The sequence below is a fragment of the Chelonia mydas genome, chromosome 17 (genome assembly GCF_015237465.2).
Source record: "Chelonia mydas isolate rCheMyd1 chromosome 17, rCheMyd1.pri.v2, whole genome shotgun sequence".
Taxonomy (NCBI): Eukaryota; Metazoa; Chordata; order Testudines; family Cheloniidae; genus Chelonia; species Chelonia mydas.
In genome coordinates, this window is record NC_051257.2 from 22,854,930 (window position 1) to 22,877,164 (window position 22,235).

The 22,235-nt window shown below is 49.6% G+C and overlaps 1 protein-coding gene across 19 annotated transcripts in view; it reads right to left on the reverse strand.

Annotated features, from left to right (window-relative positions):
• Nucleotides 1-1,824: 1,824 nt before the first annotated feature.
• Nucleotides 1,825-22,235, reverse strand: part of TSPOAP1 (TSPO associated protein 1) — a 231,462-nt gene continuing 211,051 nt past the window's right edge. For 14 of the 19 annotated variants that reach the window (XM_043531294.1, XM_043531296.1, XM_037880540.2 and 11 more), the window contains 4 exons: nucleotides 21,479-21,582; nucleotides 20,550-20,621; nucleotides 18,273-18,401; nucleotides 1,825-4,009 (listed from right to left, as the gene is read on the reverse strand). In XM_043531294.1, coding sequence (XP_043387229.1) covers nucleotides 3,794-4,009; nucleotides 18,273-18,401; nucleotides 20,550-20,621; nucleotides 21,479-21,582 — 521 coding nt within the window. In that variant the 3' untranslated portion in view covers nucleotides 1,825-3,793. Of the gene's footprint in view, nucleotides 4,010-8,769; nucleotides 9,672-14,212; nucleotides 14,275-18,272; nucleotides 18,402-20,549; nucleotides 20,622-21,478; nucleotides 21,583-22,235 lie in introns of those variants that run through there. The other 5 variants (XR_006286348.1, XR_006286349.1, XR_006286347.1 and 2 more) reach the window with 4 other exon arrangements.

The following is a 22,235-nucleotide window of genomic DNA, read 5'->3' on the forward strand; positions in this document are numbered from 1 at the left end:
ACCTGCGTAGCCAGTCGTTGACTTCCACAATTCAACGGTCTCTACCCAGGCCTTTTCCTTCCACGGGGAGGATGGACGAGAACGCCACTTGCGCCTCAAATTCCTTTATCCTTCTTCCCAGAGCCACGTAGTCTGCAGTGATCCGCTCAAGGTCATTCTTGGCAGTATCATTGGTGCCCACGTGGAGAAGCAGGAAGGGGTAGCGATCCGAGGGCTTGATGAGTCTCGACAGTCTCTCCATCACATCGTGAATCCTAGCTCCTGGCAAGCAGCAGACTTCTTGGTTTTCCCGGTCAGGGCGGCAGATAGATGACTCAGTCCCCCTGAGGAGAGAGTCCCCGACCACCATCACCCGCCTCCTTCTCTTGGGAGCAGTGGGTGGAACATATTATTATTGTTGTTGTTATTGTTACTTGCTATTTCTTTCAAAGTGTGTCGTTTTAGTTTTTTGACTGGTCTACGCATTTCATAATTTTTATTTCTCTTGTACGCTTACATTTAATACTTTGAGTACTGAGTTCTAAAATGCCTAACCTGTCCTGGCTGGAGTAATTATCCTTATGGTAACTTTTTAAAAATATATACTGTATCTAGGTTTTTTGTTTCTACTGGTGGCGCAGATCCACACATTACATCGATATGGTGCACATAACAAAATTCATTGTGCACATGGATGAAAAAAATTAGAGGGATCACTGGACACCTCCTGCACCCATTTACAAGTCGCTGGATCCAGTGCAGGCTCAAGGCATCTAGCTCATTCCTGAGTGAGCCAGTAGAAATGCACCCCAGTGGCACTGGCTCTGAGTGAGGATGTCCAAGGTGTGTTTTCAGATTCCATCGGCTATTTGCCCATGCCCCTCATAGCCAAAAAGGGTCCAGGTCCTCATGCTTCTTCCACAGACCTTTTAAGAGAAAGAACCGCTGTTCCTTCTGTCCGTTCCACTTAGGGTGACCAGATGTCTCGATTTTATAGGGACAGTCCAGATTTTTGGATCTTTTTCTTATATAGGCTCCTATTACCCCCCACCCCGTCCTGATTTTTCACACTTGCTATCTGGTCACCCTAGTTCCACTACAGATCTTGCTCATATCCCTCATTCATCATCCTGACCACTCGAAGTTCCCTAACATGCACACTGCCCCGCTCCAGTTCCATCCCAAGTGCTGATGCTGACATCACCATTCTTGCCTCTTGCCCTGACCCTGTCTCCCCCTTTTCAGAATTCGCCTCCCTTCCTCCCCAGCATTGAGTTTAAGCTTTGCACACAACACCCCCACCCCCGCAAAACTGCCCCATATTGGGCCCTTGTTTCTTGTCACTTCACACCCCACCCTCCAATCCATGATGCCAACCTCAGGTCCCCCAGTCACCTGTGTTCACACAAACATCTTCATGCTTTCTCCACACTGATCCTATGCGTGAACGCCTGTCCCACAGCTGAACCACAAGAGTCCATCCCCTCCTCATTCATGTCTCTCGAGACCCATTTCTGCTGTGACACCGACATGAACTCAGACAGCTCAGACAGCCATTAGCAAAGAAAACTAAAGAACAAACTCCGCCCCCCTTCATGCTCTGCCCCGTCCATGCTGCGTGCTGCAACTTCCCAGATTGTCATTCCCCCACCCCACCTACTGCAGCATCGTGTCCAACTCAGCGTGTCCTTTACCCAGGGCAGGACCAGCTGGTCTGATTTTAGGGCTGGCAAGTGCATCTCTGGACAACCTTTCTCTGAGCACCCCATTGTCTCTTGTTTTGGAAGGGGTTGGGTGGAAAAAATAAGCAGTAGTGAATTTACCCTTTTTTGTAGAGAAAGTGTATTTTTGTGAAAATAGATTTTATTACAATAAATTTTGATTTTAAATACAAACATACTGTATCACCAACACCCCTGGCCTGGCCTGCGTGTCATTCAAATACCAAACATAGCTGCCTTGCTCAAAACAAATACCCACCTGAAACATGCAAAGGAATCAACGCTGCCATAAAAGGATAGAACCTTATCATGTATTATAAAACTCTCCTTGGCTTTAGAAAGGGATGCATTCTCAATGCAAGGAGCATGGTGTCTCTTATGAAAATAGCTGCAAACTCTCTGGCGGGGTTTTGCTCCCAGTTCCGCTCTCCAGACACACACAGTCAGGATCACACAAACATTGAAACAATCCAGTCAAAACAGTTAAAGAAGCAGACAAGTCAAATAAGGCAGAATCCCCAGCTGATTGCAATTGCCATGCACCAACGGCAAACGCCAGGAATGTTTGTCCAGCAGACACCTGCTAAACCCTGCCAGCAGCCATGAGGAGATGCAAAGCTATTTAATGTATCCCCTACTGCAAAATGCTTTGTGGCATTGACTCCAGGGCTGTTGGAACCGGGGGGATTAGGGGGACTAGTGCCCTCACAATGGAACATTGTGGTGGTGCCACCCAGTGTAAACTTTGTGCATGCTGGATGGGGGGGGGGGTGGCGGAGGGCAGGAGGCAAGGGGGGCAGAGGTGAGAATGGGACCCAGAGGCTGGAATGGGCCTGGAAGCCGGCAGGTGCCCTCAGGACCCTCCATCCCAGCCTGGAGATGGCTGACCCTCCCCTTCCCTGCCAAGTCTCAGTACCACCCCTTACACCCCCTCCTATCACTCTCCCCCCCCCCCTCATTTTCCGGAAACTTCTACCCTCCCCCAAATCTACTCCTTCCTTCTTGGTGAACTCTCGCAGTGCAGCACGACTGAGATGGAAGGATGCTCCTAGGCACAGCTGCATATTTACAGGTTTACAGTACAAATGTCGAACTCATGAGCCCAGAGGCAGCAAAAGGGACCGACAGGGAGTTCTCTCCAGTGCAAACACTCATTTCAGGGAGTGGAGGAGGAGTCGCCAACAGCCTAATCTGAATGGAACAGAGAAATGCTAGGGCACTCTAGCCACCGGAGTCTCAGTCTTACAACAAAGGAGTGCTTCCTAAGGGATCGGGCCTTAGTGGGAAGAGCCGGTTAGTGAAATTACAGCCAGAATATCTTCTTTGAAATTAAAATATGTACAAGGAGTTGGTGCTGTTGAGAGCTGGCTGGATCTGGGCACACTACTGCGAAGTACCTGCACCCCAGCTCCCAGGCCCCTTTGTGAGGTACCTGCACCCGAGCTCCTAGACCCCTTTCTGAGGTACCTGCATCCGAGCTCCTTGGCCCCCTTCCGAGGTACCTGCATCCGAGCTCCTTGGCCCCCTTCCGAGGTACCTGCACCCGAGCTCCTTGGCCCCCTTCCGAGGTACCTGCATCCGAGCTCCTTGGCCCCCTTCCGAGGTACCTGCATCCGAGCTCCTTGGCCCCCTTCCGAGGTACCTGCACCCGAGCTCCTTGGCCCCCTTCCGAGGTACCTGCATCCGAGCTCCTTGGCCCCCTTCCGAGGTACCTGCACCCTAGCTCCTTGGCCCCCTTCCGAGGTACCTGCACCCGAGCTCCTTGGCCCCCTTCCGAGGTACCTGCACCGAGCTCCTTGGCCCCCTTCCGAGGTACCTGCACCCTAGCTCCTAGGCCCCTTTCAGCACTGCCCCAGCTGTAGGAGCACTACCTCTGCCCAGACAGTCGCTACACTGACCGTGCAGCCCCACAGCGGCATGGCTCTATGTGAAGATGAGGTGAAGGAAGCCTAGGGTTGGAGCCATTGCAAGTCTTTAATAATCAAAGTTCACTTTTCCTTATTACAATATTCTGCGATGGTCAGTTTGCTGCAGAGGGCTTGTCCTTGTCTGGGCTCCGCAGACAGGCCTATGGAGATCAGCAACATCCTTTTCTAGTTCTTCTTACTGGGTCCTAGTTTCTTTAAGAGCTTTTTCCCCTTGCAGAAGAAGCTTCTCTTCTTTCTACTCTGAGTGGACAGGTCACTTGATTCAAGAGTCTCCAGTGATTCTTGGTCTGGACTTGGGTCACAAATGAGAGTGCAGGAAGGTGGCACTTCAGGAATGTTAGGCAAGGGGTCCCTCTGTTCACCAGGCCCATCTGAATTCAGCTAAACAGGAAAAGAGTAAACAAGAGAGAGAGTTTAGACCCCCAGCAGTGACACCATCTCCACAGAAAGGCTGTACAGTAAGAGAAAACCCTGACAGCCCATGTCTGTAGCTGGTCATCTCTTCCGGAAAAGGCCACTTCCCCAGCAAATTCAGCCAGGTCATTTCTAGCGGCTTTAAAATGCTCCCCAGCTCCCACCAAGGCCATGCAAGAGATCAGACTTTGCACAGCCCTTGGTAAATTCTGGGCTACACAATGAGAGTATGCCACAGGCTCTGAAGTATTGGAGACAATGCAGGCCACCTGCCTTTGGGTGACAGGCGCATAGCTTTGTGGGTGGAGGTGGTGGGAAGCAGGTCTTCAAGGCTGTGCCCTAAAGATGCCAGAGTAGGACTGGGCTGGCTGCTTGACGGGGTCAGCCTGTGAGCTACCCACTAAATATTCGGGCCACAGGGTTTGCCACGAGGCCTCTCCTCAGACTGGGGAGCCCAGGGCCTGATGGGGAGGGGTGCATGTGGGGTCTGTGTAGGGGCAAATTGCTTGGCCGAGCATGTGCTACAGCTAGAACACTCCCATAACAGCAGCTGCTGGCCAGACCTGAGCTCTGAGCCTTTTCAGGGTCCCTCAGCACGAAGCACAGCTCAACCACGGCAGATAGTAACTATGGGAAGCCGCGTATGACTTGATGGGCAGGGAGGAGTTAATCATGGACCTGGACATAAAGGGGATCCTTGGAGCAACATAAAGCAATTGAATTTCCAGCAGTAAGGAAGGTGCAAGCAGCAAGCAATCACAAAGAGGTGCCCAACTTCATCCAGGCAAATGGGGTTTGTAGCACACAGCACAATGGGGCTCAACCTTCTGGGCATTACTGACATGTACAGAGTCATAGCAACCATTTGGGGCAATCCCGGCTCCTGGACCTTGTCCCCTAAGAAAGAGTAAGGCCTTCACAGGCTGGGATTCCCCTTCCTTCAAGCAGGAAACTCCAGTCCTTCATGCAAAGTGAAATTATGGAGGTAACATTTCAAAAGCACCTCCACGTCTTGGCAGCCAGTTTCACTGTAAGTCATGGACTCCAAAACCCGTACGGGGCTTTTGACAATGAGACATGGCTCCTAAGTCACTCTGGTCTAGGGTCACAAAAGTCCAAAGTCCCAGATTTAGGCTCCAGTGTGATTTGCAAAATTCCCATTGTCCCTGCATGTGCCTAAACTCACTTGGCACCTCTGTTTCTGAAGTAAAACGTTCCCTCGGTGCCTAGGTTTCTGCCTCTCGGCATACACGCTGCTGCCTGCCACTTGGTATTCAGCTGCCTAAATTACATGCGGGACCCAATATGTGCTTAGAGGCTACCTAGCAGATCAGCCCCTCAGGGGAGTTCACTCAAACCAATGGGATGGGGCAAGAGGAGGCCCCCGCAGCTATTAGCCTAGTGGTTCAACTACTCATCTCGGATGCAGAAGACCTCCAGTTCATGTCCCCACCCTCCACCTGATGAGGAAGGATTTGGATCAGAATCTGCCACCTCTCACACGAGTGCTGTAACCGCTGGGCTATGGGATACTCTGATAGGGGGAGGGGTGGCCTCCCTCACTCTCTGCTGTTGAAACGGTTTCACTCTGGCTCAATAATTAAAGAGCAACTGGAGCAGTGGAGCTGGACCCTGGGCCTCCCACATCCTGAGGGAGCGCAGTAACCACAAGGCTACAGAATCAGTCTCATGCTTGTGCCAGCTCTCTCTTGCCCAAAGGATTCTAATGATTTAATCCACAGTGGAGCAGCTTCAACAGAAGTGGCTGTGAGGCCCCCACATGAGAATATCCCATAGTTTGGAGTTAGATCACTCCCCGCAGTGGTAACAGAGCCCAGTTTAAACCCTTCTCCTTCTCAGGGGCTCTCCCAAATCCCAGGGGAGTAGCTGAACCTCTGGACTAAACATTATGACAGGTCATCCTTTCCCTCCCCGCACCAAGCTTCCTGCACAAATCACCTTAGGCGCTTAACTCCAAAGCAGGGTCCCAGCTGAGAATCACTAGCAGAGACAGGTGCCTATCTCCAGGAGAGGGAAGGGCACCACACACACCCTGCTCACAGCATCTCCCACTGGCTAGCATAGGCAGTTCCCTGCCTAGCATGCTGGCTTCTATGAAGGGCAGTCTGAGTATGCCTACACGGCAACACAAGCCCCACGACAATGGGACTTGAGTTAGCAGACCTGGGTTTGAGACCCCAGAGCTCCAGTGGCTACAGCGCTAGGTCTTTAACCAGGATGTGAACTCAGGGCTCTGGCATCCACATTGCAACATGCAGATCGGAGTCCATCCAACGGTATCCCAGACTTCCTAGCACTCCCCCAAAATGTGGCCGCTCTAGACCTTTGTTGAGGTGCACTGTGGGAAAACTTGGCTGTCTACCCTGCACGTTACAGGAAGTTTGAACAACCCGCCAACGCATTCTGTCCAACTGTCATTTTAGTCTGTGCAGTCCCAGCAACATGGAGGTGGTGCTGTTTGAAGAACTTTTCTCACTTGCACTTTCACTCCTGTTTCAGGAAACATGCACAGCTTCTGTGAGACACTGGTGGACATTTCAGTGGTGTTTTCTGACCCATTGAAGGCACCCGACAGAGTTAATGATGGAGGAGGAGGAGAAGGACACAGACATGGAAGTCTCAAACTGGCTGATGCTGCTTATAACACTCAGTACACCCACTGATGTCCCTTTTAGAGACTGGCACTTCTGGAGCAGGGCCACAAGGACAGACTGGTGGGACCACACTGTCTTGCAGACCTGGGATGACCAGCAGTGGGTCCAGAACTTCTGCATGAAGGAATCTACTTTTCTAGAGATCTGTGAGCAGCTTGCCCCGGCTCTCCAGTGTGAAGACACATACATGAGGGCGGACATGGTGGCCCAGAAGCAGGTTGCTATAACCATCTGGAAGCTGGTTACCCCAGACTGCTACAGGTCCATTGCACACCAGTTTGGAGTTGGAAAGCCGACTGTGGGTAAAGTGGTGGCGGAGATATATGAAGCAATCAGATGTGTGGTTTGCCCCAAGGTGGCGGGCATTACAGATATTCCTGTAGTAGTTGCTTGAGAAAAGTAGTTTTTGAGAAAATGGGGTTTCCAAACTGTGCTGGGGCTGTTGATGGGATTAATGTGTTCATAGTTTGCCCTCTTCAAGGAGCACATAAACAGCAAAGGGTTCTACTCCATTGTTATACAGGCCTTGGTGGACCACAGAGGGCAATTTAGGAGTGTCACCATGGGTTGCACTGGGAAAGGTCATGACGCCAGGGTTCTTCACCGATCGGGAGTCTGCATTCATGGACAGGCTGGGACACAATTCCCACCAAATGACATTGTCATGAATGGAGTTACTGTCCCCACCGGTATTCTGGGGAACCCCGTGTACCCACTTTTGCCTTGGCTTTTGAAACCATACTATGATCTCAGAGCTCTGGCAAAAGACACTTTAATTACACTGTCAGCAGGTGTGGAATGGTTGCTGGTTGTGCGTTTGGCAGACTGAAATCCCATTGGAGATGTCTACAGACCCATTTGGATGCCAGTGTCATCAGTGCTGTATGCATTGCAGAGGCTTGCTGTGCCCTTCACAACCTTTGTGAAGCCAGAGGGGGGCCACTTCCCCTGAATGGGCCTAGGACAGCGAGGAGCTGCTAAATCGGGTCGCTCAGCCACAAAGTGCAGCTCCCTCAGCTGGAGCTGGATGTACTGGGCACCAGAAGGCAGGGATGCTTTGTGCTCCCACATTGTGGGCTTGCCTGGCCCAACGGAAGAGGGGAATGGTACATGTATGAATGTTCTGGGGTGGCGGGGGAGATTCAGTGCTTGTGGAGGGTTTCAGAGCTGCAGGGGGTTGATTGCCAAGCAATGTACTTATGAATGACCTGACTGAATATCAAATGGGGGTAGGGCGTTTTTCAAAGTTCGGGTCGCGACTCAGTACTGGGTCGCGGCATGCCAGGCACTGGGTCGCTCTGGTCAGCACAGCCGACCGGGATGTTAAAAGTCCCGTCGGCAGTGCTGCCCAGCTATGGCAGGCTAGTGCCTACCTGTTTCAACACCATGCTGCACCCTAGGCAAGGGGGGCCATGGGGTTCTGCACACTGCCACCGCTCATTGAAAACTGGCCAATGGGAGCTGGGGGGGGGCAGTGCCTGCAGGTGAGAACCACACGGAGCCACTTGCGTGCCTCTGCCTAGGAGACGGACCTGCTGCTGGCCACTTCAGGCGCAGTGGAGTCCGCGGTGCGAGGACAGGTGAGAAGCCTGCCTCTGCACCCCGACTGTGCCACTGACCGGGAACCACCGAAGGTAAGTCCATGCCCTAACCCCGTGCCCCACTCCCCTGCCCCAGCTCTGAGCCCCCCCCAACCCGGAACCCCTTCCTGCACACCAAACCCCTCATCCCTGGCCCCACCCCAGAGCCTGCACCCCCACCCCAGAGCCCTCACCCTCTCCTGCACCCCAACCCCCTGCCACATCCCAGAGCCCCCTCCCATACCCTGAACCCCTCATTCCCAGCCCCACTCCACAGCCCTCACCCCCACACCCCAATCCTCTGCCCCATCCCTGGGCCCCTCCCATACCCCAAACTCCTCATCCCCAGCTCCGTTGGGTCATGGGCATCAACAATTTTCTTCAACTGGGTCCCTAGAAAAAATGTTTGAAAACCCCTGATGTAAGGTGACTGATGTAGCTAACTGTATTGATAAAGAATGTTTGGCAATTGTCCCTGATCATGTGTTACCTTTATTGTGTGAAATACACACGCTATGATGTGACGCAGTGATAGCAATAAACTTTCTTAATAAAAAGCTTTCCTTATAAACATGGCCCAGCTGCCATTAGCAAACCAAAACGCCAGCCACAACAAAACCTTTAAAAAAGAGAACAAAGTGCATGAACAAATGCGAACAGTGAAACCATGTCCAAGACAGAACTCCCTCCCCCCCCACCACTGCATATTCCCGGGCTCTCCATACCCCCTTCCCTTCCTTCCACACGTGCTGCCCACTTGGCATCGGGGGAGGAGGGAGAGAGGCGTCCACAGGGAAGGGGAGCAATATGGAGGGCTGCATGTGCCAGTTGCCCTGGCCCGCCGCTCACTGGGCCCAATTGCATGGGCCACCCAGCAATGGCGCTGTCCAAGCTGTTTCTGGACTGCTGCATGGGGAACCGCCGAGGGGACTCAGGTCTTGGTGTGGGGGATGCAGCAGGAGCCTGTTAGCGATAGCAGCCACTCAAAAAGTTCTTTCTGCTGAGCTCCGTCCTCGTCCCTTAGTCGCCGTTCCTGGTCCAGGAACTGCAAAGAAAGTGCCTGCTCCCACGCTGCAAACCTGTCCTCAAAGGCAGCCTGAGCCTTCCCCCGGCCTCTCGCCACACTTTTCCTCTCGCCGCAAGTCCCTCTGCCCTTGGTTCTGGACCTGCTTGTGGGCCCTGTCCAGAACTTCAGCCGCCAGTTCATCACGGAAACACTCCCTCTTGGGACGGTCTGGGGAGTTCGTTGGTCCAGGCTTCTGCTGCACTGTGGGCGAGCTGTGGGGGTGCTGCAGCCAGCAGGAGGCGAGGGGCCTGGCACAGGACCACGCACCGAGGGCTTTCTTCTCCAACAGCAGGAGCACAGGGAGAATCCTTGTGGAATTGCAAGGACATAAAATGTTACTTTTCCAAACTGAACTTCCGTATATTGTGGGAGGGATGCTACAGACCACAGAAGCTCCCTGGACACAGCCAGGTTAATTGCAGCGAAAGATGCCCAGAGACAGTGGTAAGTTAAAAATGACTGCTGCTTTTTTTTGCCTTAAAATTGCAGAACAACTTGGGTTAGCAGGGGAGATCGGTGGCCATACACTGCACAAGGGTTTCCTATCATTTCTGGCATTCCACATTTTGGAGGACGGAACAGTTCTGGTGGTGCCAGATTGGCAAAGGAAGGTGTTACTCCAAGCTGCCAATGGGAATCCTGCAGTGTATGCCACTGAACAGCACATCTACAAGTGAAGTGGGCTTGTCAGCTACTGAGATGGCCTGGGAAAATACGACCTTCTCTGTGACTACCTGATTCATGAGGGAATCAACAGGATGCTGCATTTGCTTCCACACAGTTTAGCCTGTTATGGCTCCATGCAAACACACAGAACTCCATGGCCGCCCCCCTCCTTGGAGAAAATTTCAAACCCCAGGACTGCATGGACTCCCTTAAACTGAAATGGACTAGATTTGTAAATGGAACATGTTTCCACACTCCTCCCTTTGGCTGTTTTCAGGTGGCTCGTCACACCACTGAGTGGTTACAGAGCAGTGTGATTACAGGGATAGCAATGGAAGGTTATTATTTTCAAGGAACAGGAAAGCACTAATAAAACTGTGCACCTTTCCAGCAGAAATTCACTTTTCAAGGTATTTTTTACTGTCTGCACTTTGTGGTCACCATTTTGAATTCCACATGGCGGGGCAGAGCGGGGGTTGCTGGGAAACACCAAGGTGCTGACATACGATCTGCCATTAGCGGATACACGCTGATAGCCGGGCTAGTAATAACTTCTGCATTAGTTCACAGAATAGAAATCCCTCCTGTTCCTATATTAATAGACATTAACATGGAGCCAGAACGTTAACAGGCTACAGGACGGCTTCTGTCTCTTCTGTTTCAGCTGCAGGTGCCACGGTGGTTCCTCCTGTGGCATCAAAAAGCTCCTCTGAGTACAGCCCAGGTTGTGTTGCAGGTGCTTTTGCCCCAAAGCCTCCTCTGGGACCAGTGTCAGCTTTGTCCCTGGCTTCCATCAGCCCCCTGGCTGGCTCTGTGCTTGGCACAGTGCCCAGCACCCAGTTAAATGCCTCATAAAACGATGTCAGCAAGTTGCCCAAGGTGCCGTTCTGGTCCCTGTTTTCCCTGTCCTCAGTCCTGAGCTGCTTAGTCCGCTCCCTGCCCTGGTCACTGGCCCAGTAACTTTCCAGCATTGCCAGCTTCTTTCTATTTGCTGTTAGGCGTGGTCATTCCTGGTGCATCTCCTAAATCCACTGCTTTGCTGGCCTCACAGCAGAGATTTCCCAAACCTAGCGGTGCTCCCACAAGCATGAAGCAGCACGCTTTGCAAAGGATTGCGTCTGGTCAGTGTCCATTTCAAACACAAGAGGCTCTCTGAAGGTGTATTTGGAGCTTGCGGTCAGGATAAAATGGAAGGGTTAAACTCTGACTTCCTGAGCTGCTGTAATACAACAAGGGGGAGTTGCTTCCATTTCCCTGGAATCAACTGGCAATTCTTGGGAGAGAGAGAACAAAGGAAATTGGCCTATGGGATTATGGAATACTTTTGGCAGACTCCCAGAACCCGAATCTGGGGGGGGGGGGAGGCCGGTGGGCTGCATCTACACTGCAGAATGATGGGGCTTGACCCTGGGTCCCAGCTTGACTCAAGCTTGAACCCTCCACCCTCTCAGGGTCCTAGGATCCTTGGTCTCAACTTGAGTCCAAGACATTTGTGTGTAGATGGAAGGGGGGCTTGGGCTCAACTCAACTTTTGGTCCTGCTTTGAGCAGGGGGTTGGAGTAGATGACCTCCTGAGATCCCTTCCAACCCTGATATTCTATGATTCTATGATTCTGAGTCTAAGCCCAGGGTTATGCTGCAGTGTAGATATACTCTAAGGCAGTGGTTCTCAACCTTCCAAACTACTGTACCCCTTTTAGGAGTCTGATTTGTCTTGTGTACCCCAAACTTCACCTCACTTAAAACCTACTTGTTTACAAAATCATGAAGCTTTCCAGCTCAGCCATGACCTTAGCCATCCTGGGCTGCTAATGTATTGTGGACCCTATCACAACAAAACAGCCTTTGCCCTTTCTATGGCTCCTGAATGGGTACTGAACATTGACACTGACTTGCCAGGTCTGAGAATCATCCTTCCAGCTTCCAATTGTACTCACTACAGCATAATCACCCAAAGAGCAGCCTTGCAGGCAGGGGCAGAGAGGTGGGCGATCACCAGCACGCTGTTCTCAAACAGCATCACTAGAAGCTTTGGTCAGGAAACCATCGCTATTCAGGACAGCACCCAAGTCTGAGTTTAGGTTCCATAGGAGTCAATGGGAGTTAAGCACAGGCATAAGTGGTTTCATGAATCGAGGGCTAGAAGTGTCTAGCTAACAGAATGCTCTGTTGAGAAGAGCATGAGCCAGTGACATAGACAGCATGATGTCCTGCCTAGGGAGGGGTATTAGCAAAGAGCACAGAGGCTGTCTCTGGAGACAAGCATCGTATAATGCTGTTGGCTAGTGTCACTTGGAGGCTTGGGCATGGGAACGCTTTGCTACTAGGAGCCTGTTACAAAAAGAGGTTGCAGGTGCTGCATAAAGCGGAAATGAAGGCTCATATGGCTGGCAGCCTTGAGCCTGTTTCCTGTGTTGAAATAACAGACACAGCGTCCCTGCATTACCCCACTGCCGAGCCACTCGGTGCCATTCAGGAGCAGTTAACAGGAGAGGCAGTTGTCTATGTTCTTTTTCTTTAGAGTTAAATTCCCCTCTAGTTATTCCAGACACTTCATTCATTTCCAAGAAGAACAAATTATAGGTATAAGATGAACTGAAACACCACTTCTAGGGAGCCAGATCTCCTGAACACCTTGTGGGGCGGGGTGTGTTACATGGAAAGAGGCCATTATTTAGCAGAGGGGTGACAAAAGTGGAATCAGTATTCCTGAGAAAGAGCTAAATGAACCTTTTAGAGAAATATGGTTTGGTACTGATGCAAAATGCATGTCGGTTCCCAACTCCAATGAGTTAACAGCAAGCACAGTGACTACAATGTTGCTTTCCAGCATCCCAGATCACCAGGGGCTTGTTGCTGTTCATGGATTTAATAGACTTTAAGGCCACAAGGGACCATTATGTTAATGGAGCGTGACCTCCTGCACAGCGCTGGCCAGAGAACATCTCCCTGTCAAACCCGACACACTTGGTTGCACTACAGCATATTTTTTTAGAAAAACATCCAGTCTTCATGTAGAGACTCCAAATGATGGACAATCCACTACATCCATGAGTAACTGGTCCTAATGGTTCACGCTCTCAGTGTAAAACACTGGCATCTTATTCCTAACCGGAATGTATCTAACCTCAGCGTCCAACCGTTAGATCTTGTTCTGCCCTTGTCCATTAAACTATAAATTAAAGACCCTCTACTGTTGGAAGTCTTCTCCCCATATAGGGCCGATAGACAATTGGTAATAACAACAGTACTAATATATCAATTCACATATCAAATCTCCATCAGTTAGAAGGACATGACTAACTGTCTTTGTGGTCACAAGTCCTTCTGATTGCCATCTCTGGTGAATGACACACACTCACAGGCACACATGTACACACATACACCCCTCTAAGTTACATAAAGGCAGTGGACTCAACTGGTAAGTAACAAATGGAAATTCAAGTTCTGGATATTTCTCCAAGAAAAGAAATGAAGAAAAATTACTCTGGAAACATCTTGGTAAATAGTGTTAGTGTTGCAAAATCGAACAATCATGTTAGTCTTTTCTCTTCTCTGTTACTCATGAGTTTTTTCTGAAATGATAAATCAAATGTTAAAAAGGAAAAACACAATAAATCTGCTCCCCCTGCACCCTTCAAGCAGTGGAGTGCAGGAAGTCATACCCCACAGCCGCCTGGATACACTCCTTTCTGTGAGTGCTATCAAACAGAACAATTATCCACTTTAGGGACTAGCACCACCCCCATGACTTATTTAGTCAATTTGCTAGTCTTTGGATTGTTTACGGGAGCCCCAGGGCACACAGTGAGGAAGAACGGGAGAAAACTGAGCAAAGGAAAATGCAGGCTGAATATGGGGAACTATTAGCTTGCAGGCTGAGGTAGGAGCCCCATCACATGGGACAGCTACACCCAGTCTGGATAAAGCACCATAAACTACTGTGCAGAGAATAATCTTGCCCTAGCTGGGGCCAGTCCCTTGTTATCTCCTATTTCTAAGAAATCATACCACAGTCCCCAAAACCACCCGATAATTGTTCCAAACAACTGCACTTCACAGCATGGCTTCTCTTTTATGATGAGCCTCATGCAGCCAGCCACTCCACAGCAGGGGAAGGAGAGAAGTCTGGCTGCATGGCAGGCTAGGGTACTGGGTCAGGCAGGTGATTAAGGCGACTTACATGGTTGCTCTCTCTCTATGTATCATTCTTATCTATCACTGGACTCTTCTTTTCCTCATTCTCTGAAGAATATAACCGCCAGGGGTACATAATATGGGCAGAAATAAATAGATGAAATAAATTAGAATGGAATACTTTCTAAAGGTGCTTTACAAACCTCAGTCTTTGACAGAATTGGCATATTACTGATGCGAAGTATACCCGTTAGAGCAGTCCCTTGATAGCAACAACTATCATTGACATTACCATGGGATTTTCACTGTCACATCCTGTTTTCACATGCTCAGGACTTTTCAGGGAGTTTCCCTTTGGGGTTGAGTTTTCAGTGCTTAGCCTGAGTCCAGAAGTGACATTTGTGTGAAAGTTTAAGCAAAATCCCTTAATCTCTTTCAGTTATTGGAGAGTTAAAAATATCCCCCATGTTCCCAGAATTGTACGAATCGTTTAGTCACCAGTGATTCACATAACTCATCCTCCTTCCTCTGCTTTGTATGGAAATCATCCTCACTGAGGTGCTGGGCCCCTTCTTGGTGCGGGGGGGAAAGCTTAATCCAGAAAATTATAAGCAATTGGAAAATCACTTATGAGTGAGCTCCTGCTAAGATCTGAGTAGGGCCTAATGAAGCTCACAGCTTTGTTGTGACATCACATTGTCCGGTGACCCTGCCCTAGCAGGCAGAATGGCTCAGCTAGGCAATCTGGCAGGAGGAATTTCATCCCCAGTCTTCCAAAAGATTCCAATGATGCTCTCTCACTCCTGCCACTTCTCTGCTGCTTTTTCAGCTCTGCTGCCCTGCTGACCCAGCTTTGCGGGAAAAGGTCCCCAGCCGAAAACAGGCAGCAGCAAATGTGAGAACTCCTCTCTCCTCAGCAACCAATCCCTTTCCCTGGCCAGGCCTAGCCTCAGCAAATAGGCTGTTTAAAGCCACGCTCGCTAACACTTTTTAACCAACATGAGAGTAGGCCTGTAAAAATATGCTAGCTGGTTATGGTGAATCCTCAGTTCCCCCAGATGTACTTGGGTTGATGTCGATGAAACTATATTGATTCACAACGGGTGAGGATTGAGCCCACAGAATACATGCAATGTAGGCAGCTCAATGCTACTAGGAGAACCTTCACTTCTATCTTTCCTGCCTTTTGGTGCTTGCTATTTAATTTTAATGACGCAATACCATGGGGGTGGGGGGAAGGGGCTTGGCGAGGCTGTAGTATGTAATAGGAGTAAGAATGCAGCTCAGAGGTCCTGGAATGAGGCTCTACCGGTATATTTCTTCTGGTAATTTAGGGGAGTGTGTAAAGACAGTCACTGCCAGGAGCTTCCCAGCAGTGCCCTTTCAATCCGATGCCATGTTGCTTTGCTACAGACACAACAGTCAGGATATACAAATTCTGAGTTTCGTGAGAGGTGGGCATGCTGCAGAGACAATGCTAAGGGAACACCAGGGTAGTGAGACAAACCCTGTCGCTAACACTTCACAGCCAAAGGACACAACCGGGGTCATTACTATTAATCCATCAGGGCCTCCAGTCAGACTCATGCCAAATGTCCTCTTTCCATTGGTGAGCTTTCTAATTAGCTCCTCCTTCAGTGGAGTCTCTACCATGCAAGTCAAGGTGAGGTCACAGCTACCCGTCTGTGACATCACTGAATGTGGCAGGCAGCCATAAGCAGCTTCAGGATTCAAGTTCTCAACCACCAAGAGTCAAACTTTTGTTATGCAAGCCTTTGTATTCATACATGTTTCTCTCTAGTTCCTTTAATTGGAATATCCTGGGGCAATTCAAGTGCATTCATTAATTAGCCTCATAAGACACAAACTATGGGAGGGAGGTGGTCATTCTGTCGTACCTATCTAGGAACTTACGCCATGATCAGAATTTATACCCACACACGGAGGAGCTGACGCTGAGAGAGGTGAAGTAACTAGTACCAGGTCACAAGGAATCAGAAACAGAGTCAAGTATAGAATTCAGTGTCCTATTCCTGGTTCCCCCCTATAATCACTCACTCAAGCTATACAATGTGTGACAAAGATTCAAACGAGAAACACCCAGAGAACATAAACTCTTCAGGGTAGGGACCATGTCTTTGTATATTTATACAAAGTTCTTAGCACATGGTGTCCTGACCTCAAAAAGGGTCATACTCAATGTTCATGTTAATAAACACAGCAGGGAACTGGGAAGGATGTTGGGGTAACTTTCTCAAAAATGTATGGAGCTTTATATAAAAGTGAGCTGACATCAGCCCTTGAGGGGAACAAAGGTAAATACTGGTACATTTGGGAGGAATGTATGTCAGGGAGGAACTGGAAGGCGTAGACATGGGAGGCACGTCCGTGTACAGCAGGCAGCCTATTACCAGTTAAATCCTGCTGGAATGTAATAAGTTCAATCACTAACAACTGATTCCCCACATACACAGCCTCCACCTACCCCAGCCTTGGAACCATGTGCCAAACCACAGACATCCAGAGCCATTAAAAACAATTGGACCTTAATTGGTATTAGTATGCCTTGATGCACGTGGAAATCTGTTTAAGAGAGCTATGCAGAGCCCTCTACCCTAATCAGTGTCCATTCACATATTGGGGAATGCAGAGATTAAGGGCTCATCTAGACAGGGAAGTTGTACTGTGAATTTAAACTGATATCGTTAACTAGCGGAGCCCCCTTGTGGGCACCCTTATTCCAGTATCAGAGTGGGTATTTTCAGTTTACCTTTTGTCACTTTGGAAGTGCTTTAAACTAAACTGAAAAGGCCACTCTTATTCTGGAATAAGAGTGTCCAGAGGGGAGTGGTACTAGTGTAACTACAGCTCTCTAACTATACCTGTATAATTGAACTAGTAAAAGTTTCCCAAGCAGACACGCCCTTCAAATCAGGGTCAAAGGAATCTGAACATCCATGACTGGCAGCTCAGGTGGCCCAGCTTTGGACTGGCTTTAGAAGATGGGGCAGTTAGCTTAATTGTATTTGACTGGTCTGCAAAGCAGGCACAGCACCTTCCCTGTATGGGGAGGAAATCAAGGCATTGTAGCAGACAGACATTACAGAACATGAAGTCATCGGAAATGAGGGAGATGGTGCAGTAGCTGGGGAGGGAGGCTCGTGGAGACTCTAGTGTGTTTGAAGGCAAAGGCAAATGAGCAGGGGGTGGCTGAGTGTGGGGGAGAGGGATGGAGGAGGTCAGGAGCTGGGAGGGCTGGTGCAGGAATAACAGGTTGCAGGAAAGCCAGGAAGGATTTAGTTAGGGTGACACCAATAGTTCCAGCTTCTTTTAAGAGGCAGAAAATCCCAGGAACTGGGGCAGTCAGGGATATGTGCCTGTTCACAGACAGAGGCTTGGTGCCAGACTAGGCCTGTGGCTAATGGACAGCTCTGACATCTCTGTGCCTCAGTCAGTGGGGAGCTCTGGAGGTAATTTCCCGAAGGTAGCTGATGGCGCCAAGAGATCCATTTGAGAATTAGGGCCCAACTGGGCATTGACTGCCCCTGGCAATCACTGTGGTTAGGGGCACTGCAGGGTGGGTAAGGCAGCACAGAATGGGGTCTGCTTTGGGGAGAGCAGGCTGGTTGTGCCAGGAAGCAGGGGAGGGAGTAGGTAACTCAGGATTTTCTGGCTGTGAGTTTCCTGGGTTTGAGAGGCGCTCTCATGGCCTTACATCCTTTTCACAGAGGTGCGTGTGGGGATGTCCCCAGTGGGTTTTCGGGTGTGTCACACTCACCACTGTGCAGCAGTGAGGGAGCAAGTCCTCAAAGCATTGTCTTGCCTAGAGGTTTCTCCCATCCTTTAACAAGTGGCCCTAATATTTCCCTGCAAACACTTGAGCTGCTCCTGTGTGATAAAACCCACTAGGCAAAGTGCAGTGATCTGAGTGGCTGCAGAAGATGGGGTGAGCTGCACTCATGCCCTCCACTCCAGACCTCTGGTCAGCTTTGGAGTTTTGTCTCTCTCCCATTTCTCAACTATTGGAAGTCCTTTTATATGGCTATGGTAACAACAGTTTCTGTCCCAAGAGTCCTCTGCACTAATCAGCTACCATGTCACCTTACCTGACTCTCGGCACTCACTGCACATGTGTCTTTGTCTTCCAAATGAAGCCCCTCAGTCATTCCTCCATCCAGAGAGACAGCTTCCAGGAAGTTAGACGGGACAAGGCCTCTCTGTCTGTTTAACTCCCCCTGCAAGGTCAGAGAAGCGGTTCTTAGTACGCCACTAAGAAAGACTGACTTGAGAAATGAAGCAGACAACCCCATTGCACAGGGCTGGGCAGACTGCAGCCTGTGGCTAAACCCAGCTAAGGTCATCAGGAAATGTGGCCTGCCTTGCTCCCACAGGCAGTGCAGCTTAGAGGACAGAACCTGGATTCTGTTCCTGGCTCTGGCCTGCTGGGTGACCTTATGCAAGTCATGTCCCCTCCCTGTGCCTCAGTTTCCCCATTTCTACATCAGGGATAATGGTCCTGCTCTCCATTGTAAAGCACTTCGAGAGCTAAACTCTGGGGCTGGGACTGTCTCTTTGTACTGTGTTTGTAGAGTGCTAGCACAATGGGGTCCTGGGCAACAAGTGGGGCTCCTGGAAATACAAAGAGTGAGGATGACGAAAAGCACTATGTAGGGGCTAGGGATTCCGGTCATTAGTATTGTGCTGGGGGCGGTGTGGGCAGATCTGCCAACACCCATTCCACTCTCACTACAAGAAAAGGTCAGTGTGAGGAGCAGAGTAAAGGGACAAACAATTGAGCCTGATGGATAGATAGACACTGATCACCATAAAACTACAGAGCACACTGACACCTGGATAAATAGCAACTGACTTCAGAGAAACAAAGGGAAATGATTTGCCTGTTCTGGTGACTTTCTTAATCCTTTTGATTCTATTTGGCATTGTGGGTTTAACTAAAGCTTCTCTGAATTGTTACAGGTGCAAAGATACTTTATCCAACAGGATCCCAGGAATATAGAGCCATAGTAAATGGAGTGCAGAACTAAACGTGAAAACAGAATCTTGTAGGCAAGACAGGGATCTTGGCTCAACACCTTGTAACATAAATATCCAATTCCTTGCAAACACCCTGGAAGATTCCTGGGCACCTGTAATAGCCCTGGGAGAGAATTAAATTAAATGTGTCTTTTATGAAGGGACTTTCTTTTCTCACCAGTCAGAGAGTTTGCATTTAGTAGAAAATGTCTGAGACAAACTGTTGCTACAGTGAAACTTTGACAACATCAGGAGTGTCTGGTAATTCCCAAGTTCCTGTGTCAATGATACCATAGGCAAGTACACTATTGTCACTCAGGTTTCAGAGTAGCAGCCATGTTAGTCTGTATTCGCAAAAAGAAAAGGAGTACTTGTGGCACCTTAGAGACGAACAAATTTACTCCGTATGCTTAACTGAAATGAATGGGTTTGGTTTTGTACCAAGAACAGACTGGTAACACCCAGAGCTGCCTGCACCACCCGAATAGCTGAGCTGCTCCATGTCTGGTGGGGTGCTGGTTTGAGCAGTACATCATGGGCAGTCACAGCGCAATCCCCCGCACACGGCCTGCTCAGCTTTCTTGACTGCAGGAGCCATCTCTCCCACAGAGAGGGAGCTTAGCTTCTAGGGCACATTCACTTCTCAGGCTCCGAGTTCAGACCACCCCTTTATGCCATTAGTGCAAAGGAGTTTCTTTGGGATGTCCCCTACCTGGGAACCAGACTGAAAGAACCAATTCATTTCACATAAGCCACTATAGAGCCTGTGGACATCGCCAGCTTTCAGTCACTGCCAACCTAACTGGATCTGAACCAAGCCCCTGTGTCCCTCCTAAGCCCTCCAGGCTCCCAGCAAACGTATCACTTGTGATTAAACTAGGTCATGGCACGTATAAAGAAAACAAGGAACGGACAGAGAACTAGAAATGGCCGTAACGAAATGGCAATTCTTTAATGACAACTCAGCCTGCAGCAGACGTCATGTAGCTCGCTGAGCACTGGTCATGTGCACAATGTGCGGAGTACACAGATTCCAGCTTGGCAACAGCTGTATTAGGGTTATGCCAAGAAAGGGACGAGGAGAATGAAAGGAGGGGAGAGGACCCCTCTTCCGGGGGCTGGACAGAGAGAGAGAATGGCTTAAAGGTAAAATACAGAAAAAATACCCCAGCTGGAATGTGTCGAATTGGGATTGTCTATGTAAGAAACCAAACGCTGGAATTCATTGTGTTTAGGACAGTCCCTGATGACAACCCTCCATTTTGTTTCCCAGTCTCTCCTATTTTGACAGTTGATTGGGAGTAGACCTTCAAGCTGCATGTCCTCAGACCCTCTAGACCAGTACTTACGTAATAGAATCCATCATCATCCATGGACCCAAACACTGTGATAACATCTCCAGCAGTAAATGTCAGCTCAGCCTAAAAGGAAGCACAGTAAGGATGTTGTTAGGAGACCCCAGCTCTGGGAAGGAAATGGTTAGACACAAACAATGCTCTTGTGACCTGCCTTTCACAAGCTTCTGCATCCCCTTTCCTATTTTCATTTCCATTTTAGAAATTATCTGGGAGGTGAAATATTCCGAGGCCTTGGGATCTGTGTCCTGACTCCCAAGGCCACTGTGACAGGCTTGTGAGAGTCAGACTCCCAGTGAGGGAAGCAGGCTCTGTCTGGATGTGAAGATAAAAGGAAACACCAGAAACAGGTCACCCTTCTGCCCAGAGATGTCTGAGCCCAAGGAACTGTCATGAACGGAGCATTTGGCAGGGCCAAATTCTGTCTTGGATACATATGCAAAGCTCCCAGACTTCAACAAAATGGCCCCTAACTCCTGTTGGTGAAGACCCAAATAGGAATGACTACGCCAGTATCTACAGACAACATGAACATTGGCTCATATATAAACAATGATGCAGCCTCTGTGTGTTTGGGCCCAATGTCTGGGAATGCTCTAGCAAAAGCGTTGGCTACCAATAACTATGTTTTACAGGGCCTCATTCCACACTGCAGCTGCAGTCAAAATTGAACTAAATAGACCGAACTTGGGTCTCACACTCCAATCAGAGTAGGGGAAGTCTGCACAGTCAAGCACCAGGCCTCATTTTGTGGATAAAGGGAAGACTTCTGTCTCCAAGGCTATTATTCCCAGACTTTCACAAGCACTCAGAAAGAGGATGATGCAAGGTCAGGCCAAAGGGATCCAGCGTAAGAAGGCAAACCAGAGGGAGAGAGAGAAAGAGAAGTAAGCCTCAGGCAGGAAGTGACTGTTGCTGGTTACCTCCACATCTACATTTGGAGAGCTCTCCCTAGGGTTGTAGTCAAAAGCAGCCACCATGGTCCTAGGTGTGATCAGGTCAGCCCTGAGGTCCTGCCAGCTGGACCCTGAGGGACAGAAACAAAACAGACATTCGTGAGACTGAAAATCCAGGATGAAACCCCAAATCAGAACAGTTTCTCTGCTATCTCTGGGGCAGATGCAAGCATTAGGTCTCAATGGGTATCTTAAATGGGGGAAGGACATTTGTAGGATCCAGCTGGGTGGCTGGAAAGGCAACTCAGCTGAACCTGGTGAGAAGGTGCCAACTTTTCTCTCGCCTCCCCAACTTCCTCATATATCCGGGATTCCCTCACCAGCTCTCTCTGTCTGTCTCATGACCTGTCTGTATCTCTCTTCCCCACTGCCCGGCTGGTGCTTCCAGGAATCATTCAGGCCACTTGCAGCCAGACTGGGGAGTTGGGGAACCGCAAAGCCATTTGGCTGGTGTGCAGCTACTGCTCTACTAATGGCAGGAGTCAATGTGATGTGGTTGCATGGTAAGGAAATGTGGAGGTGGTGAAGGTCCTGCAGAGCCTGCTGGGGAATACATTGGTCCCCCAGCCACCTCCTTCTACGATCAAAGGATTGCTGCCTTCCTTAGCTTATACAGCAAGGGTGGGGCCCAGTCAGCATTTGCCAGACATGATGCAGCGTAGAGCCACTCAGGCTGCAATGCGTAAAAAGGGACGAGAGCTAACTGGGACCACCCCTTCCAAAT